This window comes from Chelonia mydas, chromosome 5 (genome assembly GCF_015237465.2).
Source record: "Chelonia mydas isolate rCheMyd1 chromosome 5, rCheMyd1.pri.v2, whole genome shotgun sequence".
Classification (NCBI taxonomy): Eukaryota; Metazoa; Chordata; order Testudines; family Cheloniidae; genus Chelonia; species Chelonia mydas.
In genome coordinates, this window is record NC_051245.2 from 63988074 (window position 1) to 64012429 (window position 24356).

A 24356-nucleotide genomic window follows, 5' to 3' on the forward strand; every position below is an offset into this window, starting at 1 on the left:
TGACATTCATGCAGTGGTAAATGTTTATTGTAGGTAAGGTGGTAAGTGGATACAGAGTGAGAAATGGTCAGTGGACCTTGATTGGTAGACAGAGTCCGCAACTACCACAGGTTTGTTTAGTTTTTTCTTGGTTTTTAATTATGCTTATTTAAGTCTTAGCAGCAAAGTCTAATAAATTTGTTTTATGTATTTCTGCTTTAGCTTTCCATGATATATTCTTGTGTTTTTTAAAATTTATAGGATTCTGTTCAGACTATAACATGTAATTAACTTTTCTCATCAAATGGAGTTGGAGAGCCACAAAGTTATCATACTGTGACAGCCATATTTGCATCATGTTTCATTGATATGTGATTTTGTGCCATCACTACCGAATGCTGCTATGTTTTGCTGCAATATTATCATAGAATCCTAGAATATCTGGGTTGGAAGGGACCTCAGGAGTCATCTAGTCCAACCCCCTGCTCAAAGCAGGGCCAATCCCCAATATTTGTCTCAAATCCCTAAATGGCACCGTCAAGGATTGAACTCTCAACCCTGGCTTTAGCAGGCCAATGCTTAAACCACTGAGCTATCCCCCAGCCCCATTATGATGTAGACATCACAGTGTAATAGCATGTTGTGTTTTTTATGACAAACATTGATTGGCACAAGTGTCGTAATAGCCAAAAGCAATCTTCTTTCCTCATACCAGGCAGCTGGCAGGAAAGGAGACAGAAACAGTAGAAGAAAGTTTCTCCTTTATCTCTTTACTTCTCCATTCGGTTACTTAAAAGATGGGGAGGGAATCCTAGTTGCTCTCTTTCCTTTCCTATCTCCATCCTTCACAAAGGAGAACAGCTCCTGCACTGACAGTCTGCATTCTCAGCAGTGCCTTGCATATATCTAGTAATATAGGGAGCAGTCTTGTGAGCAAGATTCATAATTCATTATTTTATATCCTTGACATATTTTTACCTTTTTAAAACATTGTGAAGTTGTACCAGAGAGTAAAACAAACAAAACCAGCTGTTGTTTATTCACCAGCGAGCTAGTATACAGTGTTCAAAAGGTTTTTTGCTAACTGATGTCACCATCATGATTTGTGTTGAGACACGTAGTGAAAGCCACTGAAAGAGAGGTGTGGCACTTAAAATAGTTTTAGTTTTGTTGGGGTTTTATGGTCTGTTCGTTTCTTTCACTGAGACTGATTAGTCATGGTAGAATTATGTTAATTGTTCTGTGGATTACCTTTAAAGCATTTTAATTTCAGACTCATATTATTTTTGTGTGCATATATTTTAATATAGAGAATGAAATTATATATATGAAAATGATTCACAGATAAAATAAGAAAACAGAGGACGTCACCTATTTAGAGTGTTCACTAATTCTAATACATCATTTTCCTTGGATTCTCTTTCAGGCCTTCTATCCTGTGGAACACCCGGTAGACATTAGCTTTGGTGATACTTTAGCAGCGAGGTGTCTTTTCACTGGTGAAGGTAGAACTATGGAGACGCACATAGGGTATGATTTTTATACTTTATTAAAAAAACCTCTTTTACCATTGTACTGGTTGTGTAGAACATGCATTCATGTTTTCGATCCCCTCAAAGGTATCTGAACAAACTTCTTCATTCTGTTGGAATTGTTTGGCTTGCTCCCCAGACAGTTAGGAATATAAACATGGTCAGGAAAAGGCCATTCAGGCCTACATAATTGCCTGTACTTTGGCTAATAATCCTCCTTCTAACCACATTGCTCAAAGTAACCCATTCAGCCAAATACCTGATTTAGAAGTATATCTAAAAGGACTATTTCACAGGAGTATTTTTTCAAAAACTCCAAGTTAAAAGTATTTTCTGTCACTTGATGGCATTGATGGCTCAAGATAATTTAAGGACAACATAGCACATGATTAACTACACATTACAGATTTTCTTATATTTTCTTCCAGGAATAATTATTACCTAAGTTTATTATTTTGGGTTACATTTTGAAATCTTAAGTACCAAAAAGGAAAAATAGTATTGTTGGATAAAAGACTGAGTTTTTCTTTCATGTACAGGCTGACAGACAACAATAAGATTCAAATTTTCTTCTGAATGATTTATTATTTATTACTTTTCAGTGGTGCTATTCAGCAGGAGATAATGCCTGGGCTGTAAATTGTCCATTTTACTATGTATACATTTTTATTTTTGAAATAGACACATTAGCTTCTCACGTGAGGGTCCATTTTTTAAAACATTAATTCTTTCTTCACTCTGTGAGATATAGTAGGAAAAGGGATATGTAGAGGTTGAGTCTTCCACTTCTGGAGTTAGATACTGCAGCTGTTTAAGGGGCTAATCCTGCAATGTGCTGAGCACCCTCAAGTCCCTTGACTTCAGCACAGATTTTGATGTTCGGCACTTGATAGTCATATTTCTTTAAGCAAATAGTTAAAGTACTTGTGTGGGTAACAGCAACTGAAGGAGAAATGAGAGGGAGTATGTTGGAAAACTGGTTTTTATAAAGCTCACAAAATTAATATAAATATATCCAAATGTAACATACAAACTGAAATGTTGTTTAAAAAAAAAATGTAAAACTTCCACAATGAATAAAATGTACCCCACTATAGAATAATCTTAAGACTATTATTGAACAATAATATAGTTTTTAATGGTAGTAAGAGGAAATCTTGTCTAGGGAAGATTTTTTTGTATGTGCTAATATCCTTTCAACGATGAAGAGTAATATGAATCTCATGTTAATTTCTGCTAATTCCTTTCGTTTAGGCATTGGAATTACCTCCCTCTCAGTATATATCTGTCCAACCAGACATTGTAGCCATACTGTAGAAATTTCCAAATCCATTGCTATTGCATATGAAAACTTAAACCAGTAAATCGAAACATTATTCAGTTTGAGAATGTTTGAATATTTCCTGCACATAAAAGCTTGAAATAAATATTGGGAACAGATGTGCCCTGACACTAATGCTAAATGTTTAATATAAAAAAAACTTAAAAATTCATTATGCTGCTTGTACTTGACATCCATTAAACTGGAGCAAAAACACATGCACATTAAGCAGTTACACAGAAGGCTGAAACATTTTGTGGAAGTGCACAAAGATACAGTGGTAAGAAGAAATTACCACCATAATAAGTATTAAAAATTCTAGATGAAAATCACACAATTAGATCCACAATTAACATTATTGAGTATTGCACTGGATATCTGTGAAGTTACTACTAATACAATTAAACTATAAAGAATGCATGGATTACGTATCTTTCTTAAAAACAAATGAAAACGTTGTGAAACTGAAAATAGTCCCCTTGACTAATAACAAGTCTTTGAGCCACACACATTATTTCCTGGAAAATGGATAAGGTAGCCGTATCTTTATTTCTATTGTTCCCGTTCTGAGCTTTAAAAATCATTTAACAAGGAAATATGTATCAAAAATAATTGGAATTTATATTTGTCAGTAAATACCAATGGTTGATTTAGCTATATAATGTTTATAGATTCTTTTAAGGCCAAAAGAGACCATTATGATCATCTAATCTGACCCCTACTGCATAACTCAGGCCACAGAACCTTACACAGCAATTCCTGCATCAAGCCCACAACTTCTGTTTGAGGTACAGCTTAGCAGTTCTTGTTTAAATCTTGGAAAACAAGGCCCTGATTCTGCATTTGCCCTGTCTCCATGCACAGTGAATTGCCTAGTCAAGACCGAAAAGGTTCATCTTGTTTTGTTTAATTGTGTTTCTTTGTGCAAAGGATAATAATTCTAAATTTGCATTGATTCCGAAAAGAAACAAGTTTATCTTGGTTTAATCAAATTTTGTCCTATCCACACTGGACTGTATTTGTCAGACAACCCGAATCCTGCTAGAGCTAGCTCCTTTGCTGTTTCTCCTCTGGCTTCAGTTGCTTTTACCGTTAACTTATTTTTCCTTTGTCATACAAAAGCCTACATTAAAAGAATGTTACAGTTGCACAGTCAAACCCTCAAATGTTAGGAAGTGCAAATACTCCTAACATTCTCCCTGCCACCTCTCCAGACCCAACTTCTCATCCCTCTGCATTCTAGTCAGACTACATTCTTCTTTTCCTTGCTGCCTGAGCACCAACAGGGAGAGCATTCGCAGAAACCGCGGACCTGTTTCAGCTGAAATTTTCCAAACTAATTCAGCCTGAGGCATGCTACAGTTAGTTTGGCAAAATTATAAGCAACTGAAAGCTTAAAATGGAAAGTGTCAGATAACTTTAACTATCGTCATTGCTTCCCATGCCTCCTATCAAATATATGTAAAAATTCATACACACACCACTTACTACACTTAGAAAATCCCTACTGAATTATTTTTTTAATCTAAAATTCAGATTTTGTTCCCTAGTTCTTGACTCTTTTAACTGTGTAAAAATTTCTTGTTAATAGGCATTCAGTCTCTTTCATATCAGTGAAAACTTTCATTGGGTCCTCTCTTATCCAGCTGCATTAAACTTTACTCATAAAAGATTCTTCAGATATGGTCATGCTATTGTGTTATACTTCACCTCTTTAAAGTCAACAAAGTCTTAGCTGTGCTAGATTGTTCATGCAATGTTGTTGTAGCTTTGTCAGTCTCAGGATATTAGAGAAGGTGGGTGTGATAATATTTTTTTATACTTCATCGTGAATAGTCCCTTAGAATATGTGCTAACTACTTACGCTAAACTGCCTGTTCAATCTTGCATTTAGACTGGGACTCTTTTAATACGTTTTCCCAGACCTGAAGAAGAGCTCTCTGTAATTAAGAAGTTTGTCTCTCTCACCAACAGAAGTTAGTCCAATAAAAGATATTACTTCACCCATCTCTCTCTACACTGTTCATGGCTGCGCACAATATTCCATCTGGAGTCTAACAAATGTCTTGTTCGGTATTGTGACGGGGCAAGGCCAGATGGCTATAGAAAAGTAGTGGGAGATAGATATATTAGCTCCAAGCTAAACAAATCCCTGGTACCAGGATAAGTGAAATGGCAGCTGCTCCAGGTCAATTAAGACACCTGGGGCCAATTAAGAACTTTCCAGAAGGCAGGGAGAGGGCTAGGTTGATTGGGACACCTGAAGCCAATCAGGGGCTGGCTGAAACTAGTTAAAAGCCTCCCAGTCCGTCAGGTGGGTGTGCATGTCAGGAGCTGTGGGAGGAAGTTGCGCTGTTGGAGAGACTGAGTAGTGCACAGCATATCAGGCACAAGGAAGGAGGCCTTGAGGTAAGGGTGAAGTGGAGCTTGAGGAAGTGAGGGCTGCTGTGGGGGAAGTAGCCCAGGGAATTGTACATGTCATGTTTCTAAAAGGTCACCTACCATAGCTGATACTATTAGGGTCCCTGGGCTGGAGCCTGGAGTAGAGGGTCGGCCCGGGCTCCCACACCCCCCCACTTTTTGCCCCCTGATTAATCACTGAGACTGGGAGACAACAGAGACTGTGCAAGGAGGGGTAACTTCTCCTCACCTCCCTCGCTGGCTTATGATGAATATGGCTCAGTAGACTGTGACCCTTGTCTCTAGAGAGAGAAGGGTTACATGGAGGGCCACAGTGAGCCTCTGAGGCTAGCGAAATCTGCCAGGAAACGCGGGAACCACGGAGGCAAGGACAGAGCTTTGTCACAGTATCAACTCTGGTTTATTATTCTATTCCTCTGCTAATACATGCCAGTATCTTCTTTGATTTTTTTTTTTTTTAACTGCTGCTGTGCACAGAATGATGGTTTTAATGATTTTTCTACCATAACCTCCAAACTCTTTTTCCTAATCAATGTGCTGGATGATTGTCCTGTTCATCACACTTTTTTTTCAGTTCAATTCCTTCCTCCTATATTATTTACTTTTATATCTGGATAAATAAAACTGAATGTGTCATCTTTTGGCCCACTTAAGTTATTTAGAATCTAGTTGCTTTTTCCCATTAAACGTTGTACCACCCATTCCTCTGCAAAGTGAAAATTTCTTGGTCTTGTTTTTTAATGTTTGTGTTGAAATATATAAAGAAAAGATCTTCTGGTTTGGAGGTGACCTTGAAAGCGTGGAAAATATTCTTTAACTTGCACCTTATTTTGTAATCTTATTCCATGATTCTTTATCTTAACTGTTAATAATGAGTGCTGAATTTGACAAAAAAATCCAAGTATGCACCCCACTTGGATGTATAAATAATCTGAATACAAAGGTAACTATTAAGTAGATTTCTATTGTGTATGGCAAAGCAACTTTTATTTTATCGAAGAAACAAGTTTTCCTATTCCTTTTCTATTAACTCCTTAGTCAATATTTATTCAAAAGTAGACACAAAAGTGCCTGCCCAGAGCTCAAGGAACTTTTTAAAGAATTTGACATACACACAACCAGAGGAATAAGAAGACATACCCCCAACATATTAACTCCTGCACATCATCTTGCTTTATGAATTTAAACCTCCCCAGTTTCCTCATGACATCCCTCAATCTGCCCCTTCCCCAACTGTCTGTGAAAATAGATGGGTCATGTTGCACATGCCAAAGATCTGTCTATGTGGGCCCTGACAGACCAGATTCAAGGTTAATTTGTGGGCCCTGATTATGAAAGTGACTGGGCAATTGCAGAACCATTACCTCAGTTTCCAAGATTTATTGAGGTGAGGTACAGGATACCTCTTCAAAAATTGCCTGACATCAGTTACCTCTGTAAGCTTGAGTTCCTCTGCTGTTCTTAACTGTTACAATATAACATGGGTAGAGAGTTTTATTTTGTGCAGTAGCTTGGTTCCAAAGTATTCAAAGATTCATAGATCAAGATCACCAGTTTTTAAACTGTGTCTGGAAACCAACAGGCAGTCCTTGCAACTATCACTACCAACCATCACTCAAAGAACTATGGTGATAGACATGGTATAAGAAACTATCAAGCTTCTTATACCATGCCTATCACCAGAGTTCTTCAAGTGATAGTCCAGATCATATTCCACAGCTGGTGATTGCACATCCTGTGTGCATGCATCAGAGAATCTTCTAATTAGCAGTGCCTGTGGGGAGGTGCCTTTCATTCCCTTGTGTACTCAGGATGGGTATAAAGGGCAGAATCACCCCCTGCCAACATCCTCAGGTCCTTCTTACTGCCATGGAACAGCTCTATTCAGAGCAAATTACCTCTTTTATTTAGTTGGCAGTGTTAGCTAGTCAGTCTTTGCGGGACTGTCAAGACTACCGTCTGCCAACAGGACTGGTACCACCTTTGGTTCCACATGGGAGACCACAAGTCACCTTCAAGCTCTGCCCCTCATGTGAAGCAGTCATGCCAGTATCTCATCTGCCTCAGCAAGAGGCGTGTTCTGGACTGGTGAATGATCTGCAGGTCCTTTTTGAAGCAGACCCAGAATTTGAGGGAGTCTCACCTGAAGACGTTCCTTCTCAAGTAGTCCATGCATCCAGGTGTGGACCCCTGTCCTGATGTTTCCAGACTGTCAGGGATCAGAAGTATTCAAGGTCTGCACTTGAGGCATTTTCAGAATGATCCAAAGGTGCCTCACAAATCAGCCTTGCTACTGAGAAAACACCATGATCGACTGGACACCAAGCAGAGAAAAGAGGCACAAAACACCTTCCCCAGGCTCAGACATTAAACCTCATAAGACAACTAGGTTGTCAGTTATCAAAGGTCCCTGGGATGAGCACTAGCTGAGGTGACCCAGACATGCTGCAGGTATCGCCTAGCACTATCTCAGCCATACTGGCATCATGGTACCAAGCCCAACTCCACCTCACAAGACACCGACAACAACGCAAGCAAGACTGCAGCCTCAGTCCACCTCAGTGGCATGGGAGTTAGGGCCTCCCGCCATGTACACAGAGAAGTCTCCTGGCCCCTTCAGGAATGCAAGCACCATATGCCAATTCCACGGTCCAGTTTCTGGGTCGGGTGTTGCCTGCAGGAAGTTCTCTGTGCCCCTTGGGACTGATACCATTGGTGCTACCAATGCCAGGGAGGACTCTCCCACTCTCAGAGGAGTACTGCCTGTCATCCTTGGCCCATATTTTTCCACAGCCGAATCCACGTGTCCACACCAGGAACTAGTGGCAACTTTAGAGAACACAGAAGCAAATTCCAGGCTTTGGTGTCAGAGGGGCAGCTGGACACTAAAATTGACCTTCAGACAGCCTTAAATGCCACAGATGCACACTCCTGGGCAATGGCTGCTGCATTCATTGTGGCTTCTTTCCTTGGGAATTCCAAGGGAGCTACACACTGCAGTCAGGGACCTGCCCTTTGAAGTTTGCTCCTTGTTTTATAACATGAGGTCACTTAAAGACTCTAGGGCCACACTCAGGTTCTTTGTGGTCTACACCCCAACCACTCCGAGCATTTTACACCAGGAGGTTCAGTCCCTCTTAGCTCTCAGTGCCATAGAAGAGGTCATCTCACAGCAAAGGAAAAAAAGATTTTCCTCATCCAAAAAAAAAAAAAAAAGTGAGGGCTTTGAGCTATTCTGGGACGTAAAGGGCCTGAACACCTACATCAAAAGATTCAGATTCCGGATGGTATCCATGGCATCTAGCATCCCGTCCCTAGATCATCATTCTGCCATCAACCTTCAGGATTCATATGTCCACAGCACAATTCACTGAGCCCACAAGTGCTTCCTGAGGTTTGCATTAGGAGACAATCACTACCAGTGCCAAGTTTTGCCATTTGGGCTCTCAACAGCACCCACATTATTTATAAAATGTCTGGCAGCGGTGGAGGCCTAATCCAGAAGGATGGGTGTCCAGGTGTTTCCATACTTTGAAAACTGGCCAGTCAAAGGTCACTCAGAGCCCCAGGTGCAGTCCAGTGTGAGAATAATATTTAAGATACATGTCTAGGCCTGCTGGTGAACATAAAGAAATTGACCTTTACACCCACGTGACCGATAGTCTTCATAGGGACTGTGATGGATGCCACCAAGGCTTGGCCTGCCTGCCACCCAGAAGATTTGGGACCTTGCAGAACTTGTGCTTTGATCTACATTCCAACCTTCAAACTCAGATAAGAGACTGCCTCATACTGATGGGCTTCAAGCCAGCATGCACCTTCAACACACCATAGGCAAGGTTCCACTTTAGTCAGTTGCAGGCATAGATGCTGTCAACTTGCTGCAGACAGCATTTGGATTTGCGAGTATACATCTAACTGTCAGTCCTTCAAACCCTGGACTGGTGGAAAGATTCCCCACAACTCCTGCGGTGGAGTCCCATTTTCTCCAGATCCTCCATCCAGGATCATACTTAAAGTTGCTTCCATGATTGGTTGGGAGGCACATATGACAACCATTTGGCCCAGGGCCAGTGGTCAGTGGTGGAGAGGTCCTCACAACAAACGTACTGGAACTATGGGCTATGCACAATGCTTGAAGATTATTCCTGCTGGACATTCAGGGCTATTCCATCCAGATGATTTCTGACAACATGGCTGCAATATTTTACCTCAGCAAGCAAGGAGGGACCAGATCATTATGACCCTGCCAGGAAGCAGTGCAACTATGGAAGTTTGTCATGAGGCATGACATCAGTTTGTTAGCAGTTGACTTGACAGGGCTGGACAACATAGTGGCAGACAATCTGAGTAGACATTTCATGAGGAATCATGAATGGTCAGTTCATTGAGAGGGTTTTTTCTTGGTCTTTGCAAATGGGGGACCTGTTTGCCACAGATATTTCTTAAGTGGGGGAAGAGGCTCAGTGTCCTAGTTGGATGCATTCCTCCTCCCCTGGATAAAGGCGCTCTTCTACAATGTCTTCCGTCCCTCCCCCTGCCCTCTCCCCCCCCCTCAATTCTGCTGCTCCCAAAGGTGTTGCAGAAGATCCAGCATGAGAGGGCTACAGTGATCTTACTGGCCCCAGCATGCCAAGGCAGACCTGGTATTCAGTCCTGTGCAACTTTTCCATAGTGCCCCCAGCCTCTCTCCTGGTGACCAAATCTTCTGACTAAGAATGAGGGCAGGTTTCTCCCTCCACTCTCTCCCCCTGACTGTGTGGACACTCACTGGTTGATGCTGTCAGAGAGCTCATGCTCCAGCTCAATACAGGAGATACTGATAAATAGCAGGAAGCAATCAACCTGGACCTTGTTGGCACAGATCCTAGGAAGCATCTCTTCCAGGCCACCCACTAGGAATGCTGTGAGAAGAATCCAAGCCTTTGTGATTTTCAAGCTCCTGGCATCTGAACAGTGTCCAACCACGACCCAAATCTTCGCATCCCTAGGCACACACTCTGGGTGCAGACCTCCTATCTGGCACCCCCGTCTAAGGGTAGGAACTTGCTATCTAGCTGCCTAGCCATTCTGGGCACTCCACTGGCCCTTGAGACTCCCCAATACTTAAACACACCCCTCTCCCACGATTCCACACCAAAGGTGTGAAACTTCTGGTTTACAGTTTAACTCTCTTGAGGACATGCAGTAGTCAGACAGCCCAGTCTAACATCTTAGTGCTCTGCTATATTTAATCATTGAAAGTACAGATTACAGATCTCCCAAAACAATGAAACATCCTAACCACAGTGTCCCTCACTAGTTCACCCTTGCCTTGGGAGTTCTTGGGGCAACATCTGTGTTGCATCAGGCAGGCAGACAGGCAGCATCTTCACCCCCTTTCTATGCTCCTGCTGCAGCAGCCTCCCTCATCATGCTCTGGTGCAAAATGGCTCTCTTCCCCAGTTCCCCACTGAGATCCCTTTACAGATTAATGCTGGGGTGACCTGCTTCTTTTATTCTGTTCCAGGTAACTGTCAATTTCTTCCAAAACCCCCTTCAAACAAGAGGAAGGAAGGTTTTCTCCCAGCTAATGCAAACGCATTGTCCCGGTGTGTTTTACTTTGAATATGTTGTTTGCAGTGTTGTTGTGGTTATGTTGGTCCAGGACATGAGAGAGACAAGGTGGATGAGGTAATATCTTTCGTTAGACCAATGGAAGTTGGTCAGAATTTCCCTGGACCAGGCAGCTGTCTAGGATATACTGGAGTCACTCTATCATTTGAAACAGTAGTATTCTCCTTAAGCTCTTTGCAGGTGCATCTCACAGCCATATTGGCCATACATCCACTGATTGACCACTTCTCTGTCTTTTCACACTCAGGGGCAAAGAGGTTCCTGGATGGCATCTCTAGAATCTTTCCGCCACCTAAGTTCCCTGCCTCAGTGTGGGACCTCAATCTGGGTCTTGTCATGGAGGCCTCATTTGAGCCATTGGCAACATGTCCATTTCTCTGTGTGTGAGAAAGTTGCCTTTCTCCTGATAGTTACATTGGCCTGGCAGATGGGAGAGATTCAGACTTTGATGACAGGAGCACCATACACTATCAGACATAGGGATAATGAGATCCCACCCTAGATTCCTGCCTAAGGTGATATTCAAATTCCATATCAATAAAACCATCAGTATGGCTGTATTCTTACCGAAGCCTCATGCGGGAAGGGTGGAGCAGCAGTTACATGCATTGGATGTGAGAAGGGCCCTGCTATTCTACTTGGGCAGGACTAGGTGCTTTCAGAAATCCGCCAGGTTTTTTGTTGCTTATGGAGAGAGGGTTAGGGGACAGGCAATGTCCACTCAGGAGTATCTAGCTGGATAGCCCAGAGCATTAGTTCATGGTTTTTACTGGCAGAGGCACCTCCCACTGGCAGCGTACTAGCTAGTGCGTTCCACCAGAGCGCAGGCTGCATTAGCGGCTTCCCATAAGGGACATTTGCAGGTCAGCAACTTGGTCATCTGTACACACATTCACAAAGCATTATGCACTAGTGCAAGCAACCAAGGCCAATCCTGGGTTTGGCAAGACCGTGCTTCAGTCCCTGTTGGCGTGAACTCCTTGTACTTGCATCCAGGAAGGACTACTGTTTGGGAGTCACCAGCTGTGGAATATGATACAGATTATCACTGGAAGAAGAAAAAGATGTTCCCTGTATAGTAATGGATGTTCTTAGAGATGTGTAATCCATACACCACACTCACTCACTCCACAACCAATCCCCGCTATTTCAGAGTCCACAAGCTATGAGCTCTGCAAGTGGTGAAGGACCTGAAGGGGTGACTCTACCCTTTATACCCTCACTGGGTGCACAAGGGAGCAAAGGGCACATGCACCACCCCACAGGCACTGGTAACTAGAAAGTGCTCTGACATGTGCACTCGACATGCAGTCACCAGCTGTGGAGTATGTATAAGGACTGCAAATCTTGAACATGAAAAGAAGGTTACTATGCTCTGAAAAAGAAGATTTACCTGTAAATATTGATGTCAAGAAGTAGGCCCATATGACACACAGCACGCTAGCCTAACCTTAAAGTGACAGATATGCATATATGTAGCAGGCTCCAAATCCAAAATAAAGATCATAGTTTTCTGGAGAAGAGCAGTCTTGCCCATAGCTCTGTCTATGAATCCACTTGCAGCTTAAGATATAATATTTTGGGGTGAAAAGGGAAGGGCAGTTTTAAACTGTTGGACCACCAAATAATTTTATTTAAAAATTATTAAAAATTCTTGGTCCAGAGAAACAAGAAATGGTAGGCAAGCTCTTACTAATTGTTTCTCTTGCTGCCAACTTAGAGGTATGGCTCCCACTATTTAGTCGCCTGTGGGGACATCAAGATCAAGTGAAATAATTGCAGTTATTAAGGAAACAAAACATTAAACAAAACACCACAAATGATATAATACAAGAGATAAACTGGTGATGTCCAGTACAATCTCTTCTGTATATCTCTCTGTGAAAGGCTTTAACAGAGATGACACCATTGGGGGTGCTTTTCTCCTGGTAAATTAAGACCAAAGTATATTATTTCTCCAAAGTATAGTTAATTCAATTTTAATATTTTATTAGATACCTAAAACTGTTTGTGTAGGGGCAAGTGGATCCTGTTGCTTATTAATAAATAACCAGACAGTTTATATTTGGGGAAAGTACGCAGCCTTAACTAAACCCTATGAAACTGAAGAAAATATTTAAATTAGTTCCCTACAATAATCCATTTAAGGATCTGTTCTAAGACAGGTAAATTATGAATATTAGGAATCTTCAGTCCAGTTATGTCCCACTGTTTCTCTGTTTATCAGTGTTTAGGCCCGATGTCCTCTCCAGAATATAGTCTAATCACTTGTTGATTAACAGGAGAAACAGTCTTTTAAGTTACAACAGCATTTTAATATTCCAGCAAAATCATTACAAAACCAGGGACACAGGACCAGGGGGCCATGGCCCTCCCACTTTTTGAAAGTGGATGGGCTTGCTGGTCCACTTTTTACCACAGACCCTGCCCCTGCCACTCCTTTTCCCATGAGTCCCCGCCCCCTGGCCAGGCCAGCTGCTGAAGCCCGGGGAGCTGCAGACTCTTCACCTGCTCTGGGCAGAGAGTCTGGAGGGCGAAGACATGGGCCGGGGGCTGCTCTCAGGTCCTTTACACCCCGGGCAGGTGGAGGGGCCCAGGTTTCCCGGCCCCACTCTGGCTTCTGAGTTGGCCAGGGGCAGGGCCTCAGGGTGAAGAGGGGAAGGGGTGGGAGCAGAGGGGCCCTGGTCCCCTAGTTTTGGGAAGGCTCCACCACCCCTGTTTAAAACGAATCCCCTGTTAACTTCCTCTCACCAGTCCATGTTGAAGTCTTTAGGAGGTTTTCATTGGTTGGTTTCTTCTGGAGCCGTGTGTGCGTGTGTGTCAGTTTGCTTGTGAAGTGCTATGTTTGAGCAGGGTAGTAAATGGTGTGTGAGAGGTGCTCAAGTGTTTTTAAACCCTTCTTCTTTTAATGAAATTATAGGAAAGCATAACCTCCTTCGATTGGTTGCTATCCCTCTCCCGTTGGCTTCATGCCTTCTGGTTTGGCTTAGATGACATTTCTAGCTCCTGAGTAGGCCATCTGTTTAATGAATATGCAACATTTCTTTACTTGCCTCTGTTCTTCTTATGGCAAGAAAGACCCAGATTACTTTTAAAAGTAATTTTAACTTTTTTTATTCGGTCCATTTTTTGAGATAGAGTTTCAATTTTATTAGCGTTTGGAAAAAAAAAAAGAAAATTCTGTTTTCAAGAAGTCCAAACACTCCTGTTCTTTATACAAAAGGATTTAGTTCTCAACGCAGTCTTTTTAAATTAAATACCTCTTACAAAGTCTTCAGCTTAAATATTTAGAGTTGTTTCTTTGGAGGGATGATTCTTGTCTTTTGGAGTTGGTTGAGGGGTTTGTTTGTGCACTGCCAATAGTTAATTACCTATCACTATAAATATTCCATATGTAAATGGTTCGTTCTTTAGATTAGCAAGGTCACTAGATTCCATGTTGGTACACAGAGCATTTTACTATTTACACAGCAGTGACATTAAGAGCTTTGCATTTAGCTAACATATTTGCAGGTATGTATTTCACAAAGGTATCTGTCATTTCAACATTTAAGAAGAAAACAAAAGTTTAAAACATCTCCAACTTAACAAGTTTTTCCTCTACAACTTTTAAGAACACAAGCAGATTTTCTTGCAAGAGGGTGGGGCTTGGTAGAGCCCAGTTTACCTAGATTTGTTGCTCTGATAGCACACCCTACATTTCATTTTACTGTTAGGCCTCTGCTTAAAATTGTAGTGTTTTATATGCTCTGTCCCCTTGAGGTTTGCTCAGCCTTGGGAGATAGAAGCAGGAAGCTTCTAGAATGTCTTTGATCAGCTTTAACATTTTGTAACATAACTAGCTACACATATGTATTACTATAATCCCAAGCATCCTGGCTATAACATTCTTCTAGCTATAGCTTAATATTCAGTAAAGGTGAAAACAAGTTTTAATGACTTAGAAAATATTAAGTTATAATAATTATATAAATCTCATTTTTGCATCAATATTGAGGTCTCTCCCACACAATATGTACCACAGCTCAAAACCTCAGTAACAAACTGAACTGCAACCCATATCTTCCCTCTAATCTTCATGCACATGTCAAGCAAATAAGTAAAGATGTGCAAGAAAACATCCTTGGGCTGTATTCATATGCGCCTATAGCAAAATTATCCTGCATGCTGTTGGAGATTTCTTAACTACATCAGTGTGCTACTTACTGGCCATATAATCTATGAATTCATTACAGCTGTACCTGTCCACATTGCACAATAAGATCTGGAAATCCCTCTGATTATTGTGGCTCTGCAAGCCAAGTGATGGAATCAAAGCTTCTGCATGAGGCAGTGTGTTTAGGGTAGCCACATGAATCTCTATATCAGTCCTTCCATTCATTAAAAGCTTTCATTCATGAAACTGAATATTTCATTCTGAATGTCTGAATTTAGAATTTCAGTATATTATCTAAAACTTACTATTCATAAATTATTTCCTTTATTTCCTAGATAGTGTCAAGTATATTACATTTTATTTCTTATAAATGTTTTGACACTATCAAGATGTGTCAGGTGAACCAGAGTCCATTTCTGAGTTGCACATCATTTTATTTAGGTTTTAAAGAGGAGGCAATTATACTGGCAGGTATCGGAGTTAGACAGTGAGGAAGTGAATGATTTTTAAAAGCTTAAGCAGAGCTTGCCAAGACAGAGTTCCGTGGTCCCCAAGAGACACTACATTTCCAAAGCATGAAGAAATCAATTCACCTTTTGGAACGGTTTTTCTTGTCTCTTCCTCTCTGTTGTTGTTATTGCTATGGTACATAAATGCAGTGCTTGATGATGTCACTGGAAAAGTCAGCATTGACGTCTTTTGCAAACGGCTAATAGTCCGCCCCCGTACCTTTTTTATGAGTGTAGTCTGTCTGGCTAATTGTGCAAACTAATTAAAAAATGTTTCTCAATGTAAGCCACCTTTTGTGAACCTTTCATTAAAAAGCCTGTCTGTTGAATTGTCAGGGATACTGAAGAATGTATCTACCAACATGCAGCTATAAATAAAATATAGAGCAACCTGAGTGGCTTTAAGAAAAAAAAATCAGGCCTATGTAACAATAGGTCATTTATTTAAGCCATGAAGTATTGTTTCTGAAAAACTTGCTCTTCATATTGAATGGATTTCTCTTGAAGACGGAGTTATGTGGCAATACAGAATAGCCCACGTCTTCCTCAAGCCCATGAGGAACAGTTATTGTTGAATTGTATTTTGGATCATTCCTGCAACACAAGCTGCTTCCTCTCAGATGCTTGTGATTACGTTTTTTCTCGAGACTGCAGTACCACCTTACCGATCTGGGAGATGCTTATGGTGTTTTATTATGTAGTGAAACTGACTATGGTGCTGCATTACTCCTCTCATTTCTGGCAATAAATGGAAGAATTAGATTGTGAAAAAGATAATCGCATTGAATGCTAGGTACTGAAATTAAACGTAAATTATTTGTAAAGATTTGTAAATAAGACATAACATCTAGGTTGAAAGACACTGCAGCAAAGAATATTTAAGGGGTGAAATAGATGGTTGATATGTGGTTATCCCCTTTCAACAAAACAAGCACATTGTTGATGGTAACATGCCGAGAGATGCAAGGGGGACTGGGAGGAGAAAATGGGAGAAGGGCAGTTTGAACCCCCCACTAACTTAATGCCATTTCCTTTACATTCAAAACACAAACCATTCTCAGGGGTTTTCTTGGATGACTAAGGAATTTCTGCAATCTGGTATTCCACAGTGTAAATGGAAAGAAGCTGCATGTATTGAAAAGCTGTGGTGTGTATTTTATTGGGAACTATTTTTCAAAAGAGCTTCAGTGCAACCTTTTTATCAATTGCTGGCAGACTAAAATAGATTTTTTTTTCTTGCATTTGGTAACATCTAAATGCACAGCTCACATTTTATTCTCTAACTCTTAAAAAATATATTCTATATTGTGTTGCTTTAGGGGCACAGCCAGTGACGAAATGTGCAATTTCTACATTATGTATTACATGGAGGCCAAACATGCTGTTTCATACATGACCTGTACACAGAATATAAACCCAGATATGTTCAGAAACATTCCACAGGAGGCAAATATTCCTATTCCAGTCAAGTCTGATATGATCATGATGACACATGGACATCATCATGAAGGTAAAAAGAAAATTGTCTGAAATTGGTTTCACTCTTCGTTTGTTATGTGAGAGACATGCTTAACTATGCAATTTGTATATAAGGATTTTTTTTTAAGAATCTAGATATGTTCTTTTGAAATTTATGAAATGCATAGGTCTGAGATGCAGTTGTTAAATGCTGATTCATTGGTAGCAGTGATTTGTGGAAGTTTGCTTTATTAGTCTTTTATCCACTTCTTTGTTCAGGATTGCCAAGTTTCCTTCCTCCCATGGTCCAGCCATAGTTTTATCATTACATTACATGGCTTGTGCAACTAAGGTGTGTCTGAGTCTTTCCAAAGTGTCACATCCTATATTTCCCATTAAGAAGTGTTTAATACTGTAGTTTCCCTGTCCCGTTTGCTGTGTGGTCCAGTACATCACTTCAGTGACATTTTTAGCAAGTGCTGGTTGACATGAGAGAGCCCAAAGGTTTTGCCACACACCTGAGCTCTCTCATACGTTGCTCTAGCTCTAGACTGTGTGTCAAGCATTCCTAAATGAGGATGTGTTGTCTGCTGGGTTAGAACATAAACTAGAAGCCGGATATCCTAGGTTCTGTTTCCAGCTACCAGTTCATTGTAGTCCTGATCTGAAATCAATTGAAATCAGTAAGAGTCTTCCGTAGAAAGTAGTTTTAAACTCTCTCTGACATTTTTAAAATTGATGTAATCAGGGGTGAAAGTAAGTCGAGTGATTTACTGGTACGCTGGGGCCAGCTCTGGCCCCCAGAAGGGGCGGGGTTGAGGAGGTCAGAGCCAGTCCCAGCCCATCCTGTAAGGTAAGTCGTCCCCCCCCCCCCCCCCCCCCCCCCCCCCACCGGGGTAGCAGCAGCAGCCCAGGGCTCCGGGGCGGCAGAGGCAGCTGGAGCCCTGGCCCTTTAAATAGCCCCCGGAGCCTCCCCCTACCCTAGGGCTCTGGGGGCTGTTTAAAGGGCCCAGGGCTCCCCTGCTTCTACCGCCCCAGCCCTTTAAATAGCCCCCGGCGCCCTGGAGTAGCGGTGGCGGGGCTCCGACGGCTATTTAAAGGGCCTGGGCGGTAGAAGCAGGGGAGCCCAGGGCCCTTTAAATAGCCTCCAGGGCCCTGCACTGCTGGGAGCCCCAGGCCCTTTAAATTGCCCCCTGGGGAAGCCGGGTTGCTGAGGTGTACTGGCTTACTTTCACCTCTGGGTGTAATGCCAATCTACCTCTTAAAGTTTTTGTGAAACTTAATGTTTGTAAAGCACTTCCGTCCTATGAGCTGAAAGTAATATATTATGTCATGTCACTGGCTCTTCCTGCTTTAATTTTAGAATACTTAATTGTACTGGTCAGTTGTATGAAACGTAATATATTATGTTTTAATAATCTCCTATATGTATATCATTTACTGTACTACTACTTTGTCTGTTTTCCCTGAGCAATAGAAACATATAGAAAGTAAATGCTTGAGTTCGCTAAAAAAAAAAATGTATAGGAAAATGTTAAATTCAGTCTATATACAAAGAGATTATTGATATATTCTTAACCTTCTTTAGAAACCAAGAAAACAGATGATAGTTTTTCACTGAAGCAGCCAAAAAGAGAAGAGGAAGAGGTTTTGGATCAGGGTATGTATAATGAACTCTAACCATATTAAAAGAAAAAAAAAAAAAGGATTCATTAATTTAAATCACCAGTAAACCATATCCTTATTATATTATGAATTAATGTATTAGTATTGTATCTTTTCTTTTATCATCTAAAATGTAATGCATTCTTTACAACTATGTTGCTGTGCTTTATATAATGAATAATTCAGAAGGAATTGGTCAATTACCGGTCTCCAGCCTTGCAGGTAAAATTCATTAGTGCAATTTAATCTCATTAGATTTCCCTGTTCCTGGTTTAATTTGCGTAACACCATTCTAATTTATCTGTCTGTTCACGGTGCCATAGCATGGGATCACAGGAGTGGTGGTTGTCCTGCAGAACGATAATTCAATAACTATTCTATTATATTTTCATTTCTTTAATATGAAAGTATATTTTAAATTAACAATCTATGTGTGATCTATTATTAGAAACCATTTGAACAAAATCAGGGAAATTAAGAGTTAAAATTGAATTAAGAGTGGCGTAGCAATCCTACATTCCTAAGTGTGGAATAATATGAGAAGAAAACCTATATACATACAAGGGAGTACTATCTTGTGCTTTGTATTGATGCAATATGTAATGAGTTAAGTATAGTGTAACGGTTAATACTGAGCATCTTTTTGCTATATTTAAATTGACAAATTTAAAATGTATGTACCAGGGTATTGCACATGTGTGGATTGCAAAACAGCTGCTATGTATCTTGTTCCTTTGTAATGCTTCTCAGAAGTTACTGCATCACATCGGACACTGAGAGGTTTATTAAAATTTGGCAGTATTTCTGGTTCATTTGGACCAGATATAATACCAGTGCACCTGTTAAGAATATTGATTTGATATTACACTTTTCCCAAGGAGCCACTATGATGTCAGTGAAGTTTGATGCATTTTTACTTGAATTTAGCTGGTCTTTACAATTTGGAAGTGCACAGTAATACATAAGTGGAACTGGTGGATTATTGTAATGAGTTAAGAGTGTTACAGTTAATTTTATGTTAAAGGATGAAATTTTCAAAAGTGCACTCAGCATGAGCCTTACTCTTGTGCCATTGAAGACCATGGTAAAACTTCCTTTGACTTCGGTGGGCACAGAGTTAGGCCATTGCTAAGAGCTTTTGAGTATCTCATCCAAAGTGGTAAATCTACCACATGCGCAAAAACCACTTTTCAGAGTAACAGCCGTGTTAGTCTGTATTCGCAAAAAGAAAAGGAGTACTTGTGGCACCTTAGAGACTAACCAATTTATTTGAGCATAAGCTTTCATGAGGTCAAATAAAGCTTATGCTCAAATAAATTGGTTAGTCTCTAAGGTGCCCCAAGTACTCCTTTTCTTTTTGCAAAAATCACTTTGTAAAGTTAAATAATTTAAATCACTAAAAGTTACAAATAAATAAAAATTTGGAATTCAGAAAATCATAAGTTTTAGAGCATCTTAACTAAAAGTACTTTAAATTACTAAAGCCTGGTTTTACAACTGTGTATTTAAAACACATCTTAAAGTAGGTCTACAGTGGAGTTGGCCTTGTAATTTGCAGCTTAAGGAAACATCCTCACAATAAATCCAATCAAGCTTGCACGCTAAATATCAAAACATAGCCACAGTGGCATGAGCCACGAGATGGATTAGCCACCTGAGTGTGTACATAGGGCTTCAGATAGGATCATACTCGGGGCAGTTAGCCCATCCTGCCACTCGCACTGCTGCAGGTACACTTCTCTTTTTAATGTGCAAGCTCTGTCAGAGCTAGCACAGGTATTTCTACCAGAGGTGAAAATTACACTTCTAGCTCCAGAGTAGATGCACCATGAGTTATTCCAGATATATATTTTTATAAAGTAATAAATTTAGGCTGATGGTTCTGATGTGATATTCCAGTCCAATACCAAATAAATCAGTCATTTTGTAAACACCGAACAAGATTTACTATGAGAAGCAACTTGTACCTTGATCGTGGTCACATTAGCAATGAGTACTATAATATTTAGGAAAGTTTTGTTTTCTATTTGTTTGAGAGCATTCAGTAATGTTCAAAACACATTTATTTTTCTTAAAGATGTGGTTTGAAACACTTCCAGATGTTTTCAAAGAACAATATCTGCAATGCAGTCTTGTTTGCTGTGAGACCACTATTTGGTGTGCACATCTTCATCTAACTTGTTTCTATGGAAACTGGATCTCTGTTGTATTGTCCGTTTGAAGTTAGTTGTGTTTTAAGACATCAAAACCCTTGAAGAGTCTAGATTAGGGTATTTTGTTTTGTATTCTTAAATGTTGATTGGGCCAGAGTCTCCTCTCATTCACACCAGTTTTACACCATTATAGCTTCACTGAGTTCAGTGGAGTAATTCCTTTTTACCTAGGTGCAATGAAGGGAAAATCAGACCCACTGATTTTGCTTCTTTTCTTTAAGATTTTTCCTCTTCCTAGCAGCTGTTGAGTATTGGTATAAATCATGTTTCTTTGTATTTATAAGCCACCGCTACAGTGGTACAATCACATAGAAATTATATCAAAATAGGCGCTAACAGAGGAGAGAGAATTCCACCATCCTTTGCAAACCACACAGTCAGACACATCTGAGGACACACAAGCACACCAACTGATGTTCACAAAAGACTGGCTCAGGCTAGTAAGCTGTATGAAGAAACCAGGGAACTGAAGGTGGCCTATTAAATTGCATGCAGTTCTGAGTGTTCTTTTTTTTTTAATAAATTAGGCCCTTAAATTTGCTCAGAGAATAGTTCTTTAGTGATAACTTATCCTTAATTATGTTTATTGCTTATTGGAGAAGCATTTAAAAATACTGGCACATGTTTGAAATAGTTTTCTGATTTATTAATGTAAAGCTTTGCATTCTTTATGAATCTTTGTAAGATACCAACTTTGCTTTCCCCTTTTTACTTCCAGGTATTTAGAGTATATACCATAACTATCTCAAAAGAATGAGATATTAAATAATGTGCAAAAAATATTTGCAGCTCCAGGGTAGATCAGCAGGACAAAGTAGGTAATAGCTGCTATTATATCAATGTATTAGTCTCAAAACACGATTTCCAGAGACTCAAAATCCCCCACATGAAAGTATCTTTCAGCCCAGAAAGTTTTTGTAAAATCATTACCTGTATTTTACCAGGTATTGAATACCATATTATCCATCCTGATTATTCATAGAATCATAGAATATCAGGGTTGGAAGGGACCTCAAGAGGTCATCTAGTCCAACCCACTGCTCAAAGCAGAACCAATCCCCAACTAAATTATAACTAAATCAATCAACTAAATCAATTTTGTTGAAATTTGGTTTGTCTGTGCAAATTATTGCACACGTCCATGAAGTAAAATGTATTTTATTGTGAGTTCAGTGGTATGGCTGCAGCCTTTTGAGAGATGTGCCGCCTTATCCCAATAGAAGCCAGATGTTTTGTGAAGGTGAGAGGAGGTCAGGAAAGGGGGAGGGAGAGTTAAAGAAGCTATATTATGTGTTCTTTGAAGGGGATTGCATATTCTGCCCTTTCATGGTGGAGGAAAGGGTTCATATTGGTGGGGAAAATGGTTAGCACAGTATCCGTGTTGCTTGACACAAAAATGACAAAGCAACAGTGGTACTTTAAAATTCTTCTTTAGACAATTGAAGCTTTTTTATAAGTAACTTGATCTCAGAGTCAGAATAATGAATATTTGTTTCTTTTGCAATACTGGAAGCATCTGGGGAAAAATAGAAATAAATTAAATTCTGCCATCCTTACTCATGATGAATAGTACCCTATTCAGTTTGTGAACCCATTGAAATAAATGTTACTGAGCACAGAGAAAAACACTACTCACTGTGTAAGGATGGCAGAATTAGATCCTTTAAATGGAAAATGAAGATTTTTAACAGAGTTTAGCTTAATGAAACTGATTTCACTTCATTGATGTTTAGCACAATCATGCAAATACGTGGTGAAGGGTGGGTGGAAGGATTCTTTATTTTTTTGTAAACATGTTTACATATACTTGATATTCTGATTTAGACATGCTCACAGACTTGAGTGCTTTCTGCTATTACTAAAGCAGAGCTAGTACTACACCTTTTGCCTGTCATAGGGGAAAGTCAAAGTGAGTAATTTTTATTCAGAATTTTTTTTTGTCTGTCTAGAGTAACTTGGACAAATTGGATACAACATATATAGTACTGAGAACACTATTATCTGTTCATACCAGTCACCATAGTGTCTATTAGGCATCTCTTCTCCCCTTGTGGAAAAAGGCCTTAATGTGTTTCATTCCGTTTGTTCAAAACCGTCCCTGCTGTAGTCTTTGTGGCACAGTATAATCAATCTTTCTGCTCAAAGGTTAACACAAACTGCTGTATTCCCAAGACACAGAGGATATGACAAAAATATAATTTGTAGAGGGAAAACACTATATGACCTCTGGTAGTGAAAGGTCTTCAAACACCTTCTGTGAAACAGAATAATTTAACAAGTGGTTTTATGCTAACTAAAATGAATGACTATTGACATATTTAATCAAACAAAAAGAAGGGAACTGGAATGCACAGTAGCTGTAATCATTTTCACTAAAAGAATAAAAGGAATATAGGCATGAAATTTATGTTCTCTTACAAGATTCTCTAATATAGTAGCTGGCATGTTGTGAATACTCCAATGATTACATAATTGTCAAAATTATTTTAATAGCATTAATTTTTCTTTATAAGTGTCTTTAACTAGTATTTGATTAGATGCTTGTACGTATTTTCACATAATAAAAATATAGGAATGACCATACTGGGTCGGACCCATGGTCCAGCTAACCCAGTATCCTGTCTTCTGACAGTGCCAAGAGCCAGATACTTCAGAAGGAATTAACAGAACAGACTAATTTGAGTGATCCATTCCCTGTCGTCCAGTTCCAGGTTTTGGCAGTCAGAGGTTTAGGGACACCCGAACCTGGGGGGGCGTCCCTGACCATCTTTGCTAATAGCCATTGATGGATGTATCCTTCATACCCTCTACTTCTTTTGTGTACGTAGTTATATTTTTGGCCTTCACAGCATTTCCTGGCAATGTGTTCCACAGGTTGACTGTGCAGTGTGTGAAGAAGTACTGCCTTAGTTTGATTTCAATCCTGCTGCCTATTAATTTCATTGGGTGACTCCTGGTTCTTGTGTTATGCAAAGGAATAAATAACAATTCCCTATTCACTTTCTAGTCACCATTCATGATTTTATAGACCTCTTTCATATCCCCTTTTAGTCACCTCTTTTCAAAGCTGAACAGTCCCAGTCTTTAATCTCTCCTCAGATGGAAGCTGTTCCATATCCTTACCATTTTTATTGCCCTTCTATGTACTTTTTCCAATTCTAATGTATCTTTGTTGAGATGGGGCAACCAGAACTGCACACAGTATTCAAGGTGCAGGGGTACTATGGATTTATATAGTGGCATTATAAACCTATTTAGAATCTATTTCTTCTTCTTGGAGTGCTTGTTCACGTCCATTCCACATTAGGTGTGCGCGCACTGCATGCACGAGCTTCAGAAACTTTTTCCCTTAGTGGGTCCCGGCGGGCCCCCTGAGTGGCACCACTGCGCCCCACATATATACCCCTGCCAGCCCAACCCCCTCCAGTTCCTTCTTACCGTCCGTGGCTGCGTTGGAGCAACCCCTCTCTCTCTCTCTCTCTCCCT

The 24356-nt window shown here is 40.2% G+C and overlaps 1 protein-coding gene across 21 annotated transcripts in view; it reads left to right on the plus strand.

Annotated features, from left to right (window-relative positions):
- PAM (peptidylglycine alpha-amidating monooxygenase) overlaps positions 1-24356 on the plus strand; it is a 223586-nt gene that overhangs the window by 147771 nt on the left and 51459 nt on the right. For all 21 annotated transcript variants that reach the window (XM_037903317.2, XM_037903314.2, XM_037903318.2 and 18 more), the window contains 4 exons: positions 34-110; positions 1406-1509; positions 16854-17044; positions 18581-18652. In XM_037903317.2, coding sequence (XP_037759245.1) covers positions 34-110; positions 1406-1509; positions 16854-17044; positions 18581-18652 — 444 coding nt within the window. The remainder of the gene's footprint in view (positions 1-33; positions 111-1405; positions 1510-16853; positions 17045-18580; positions 18653-24356) is intronic.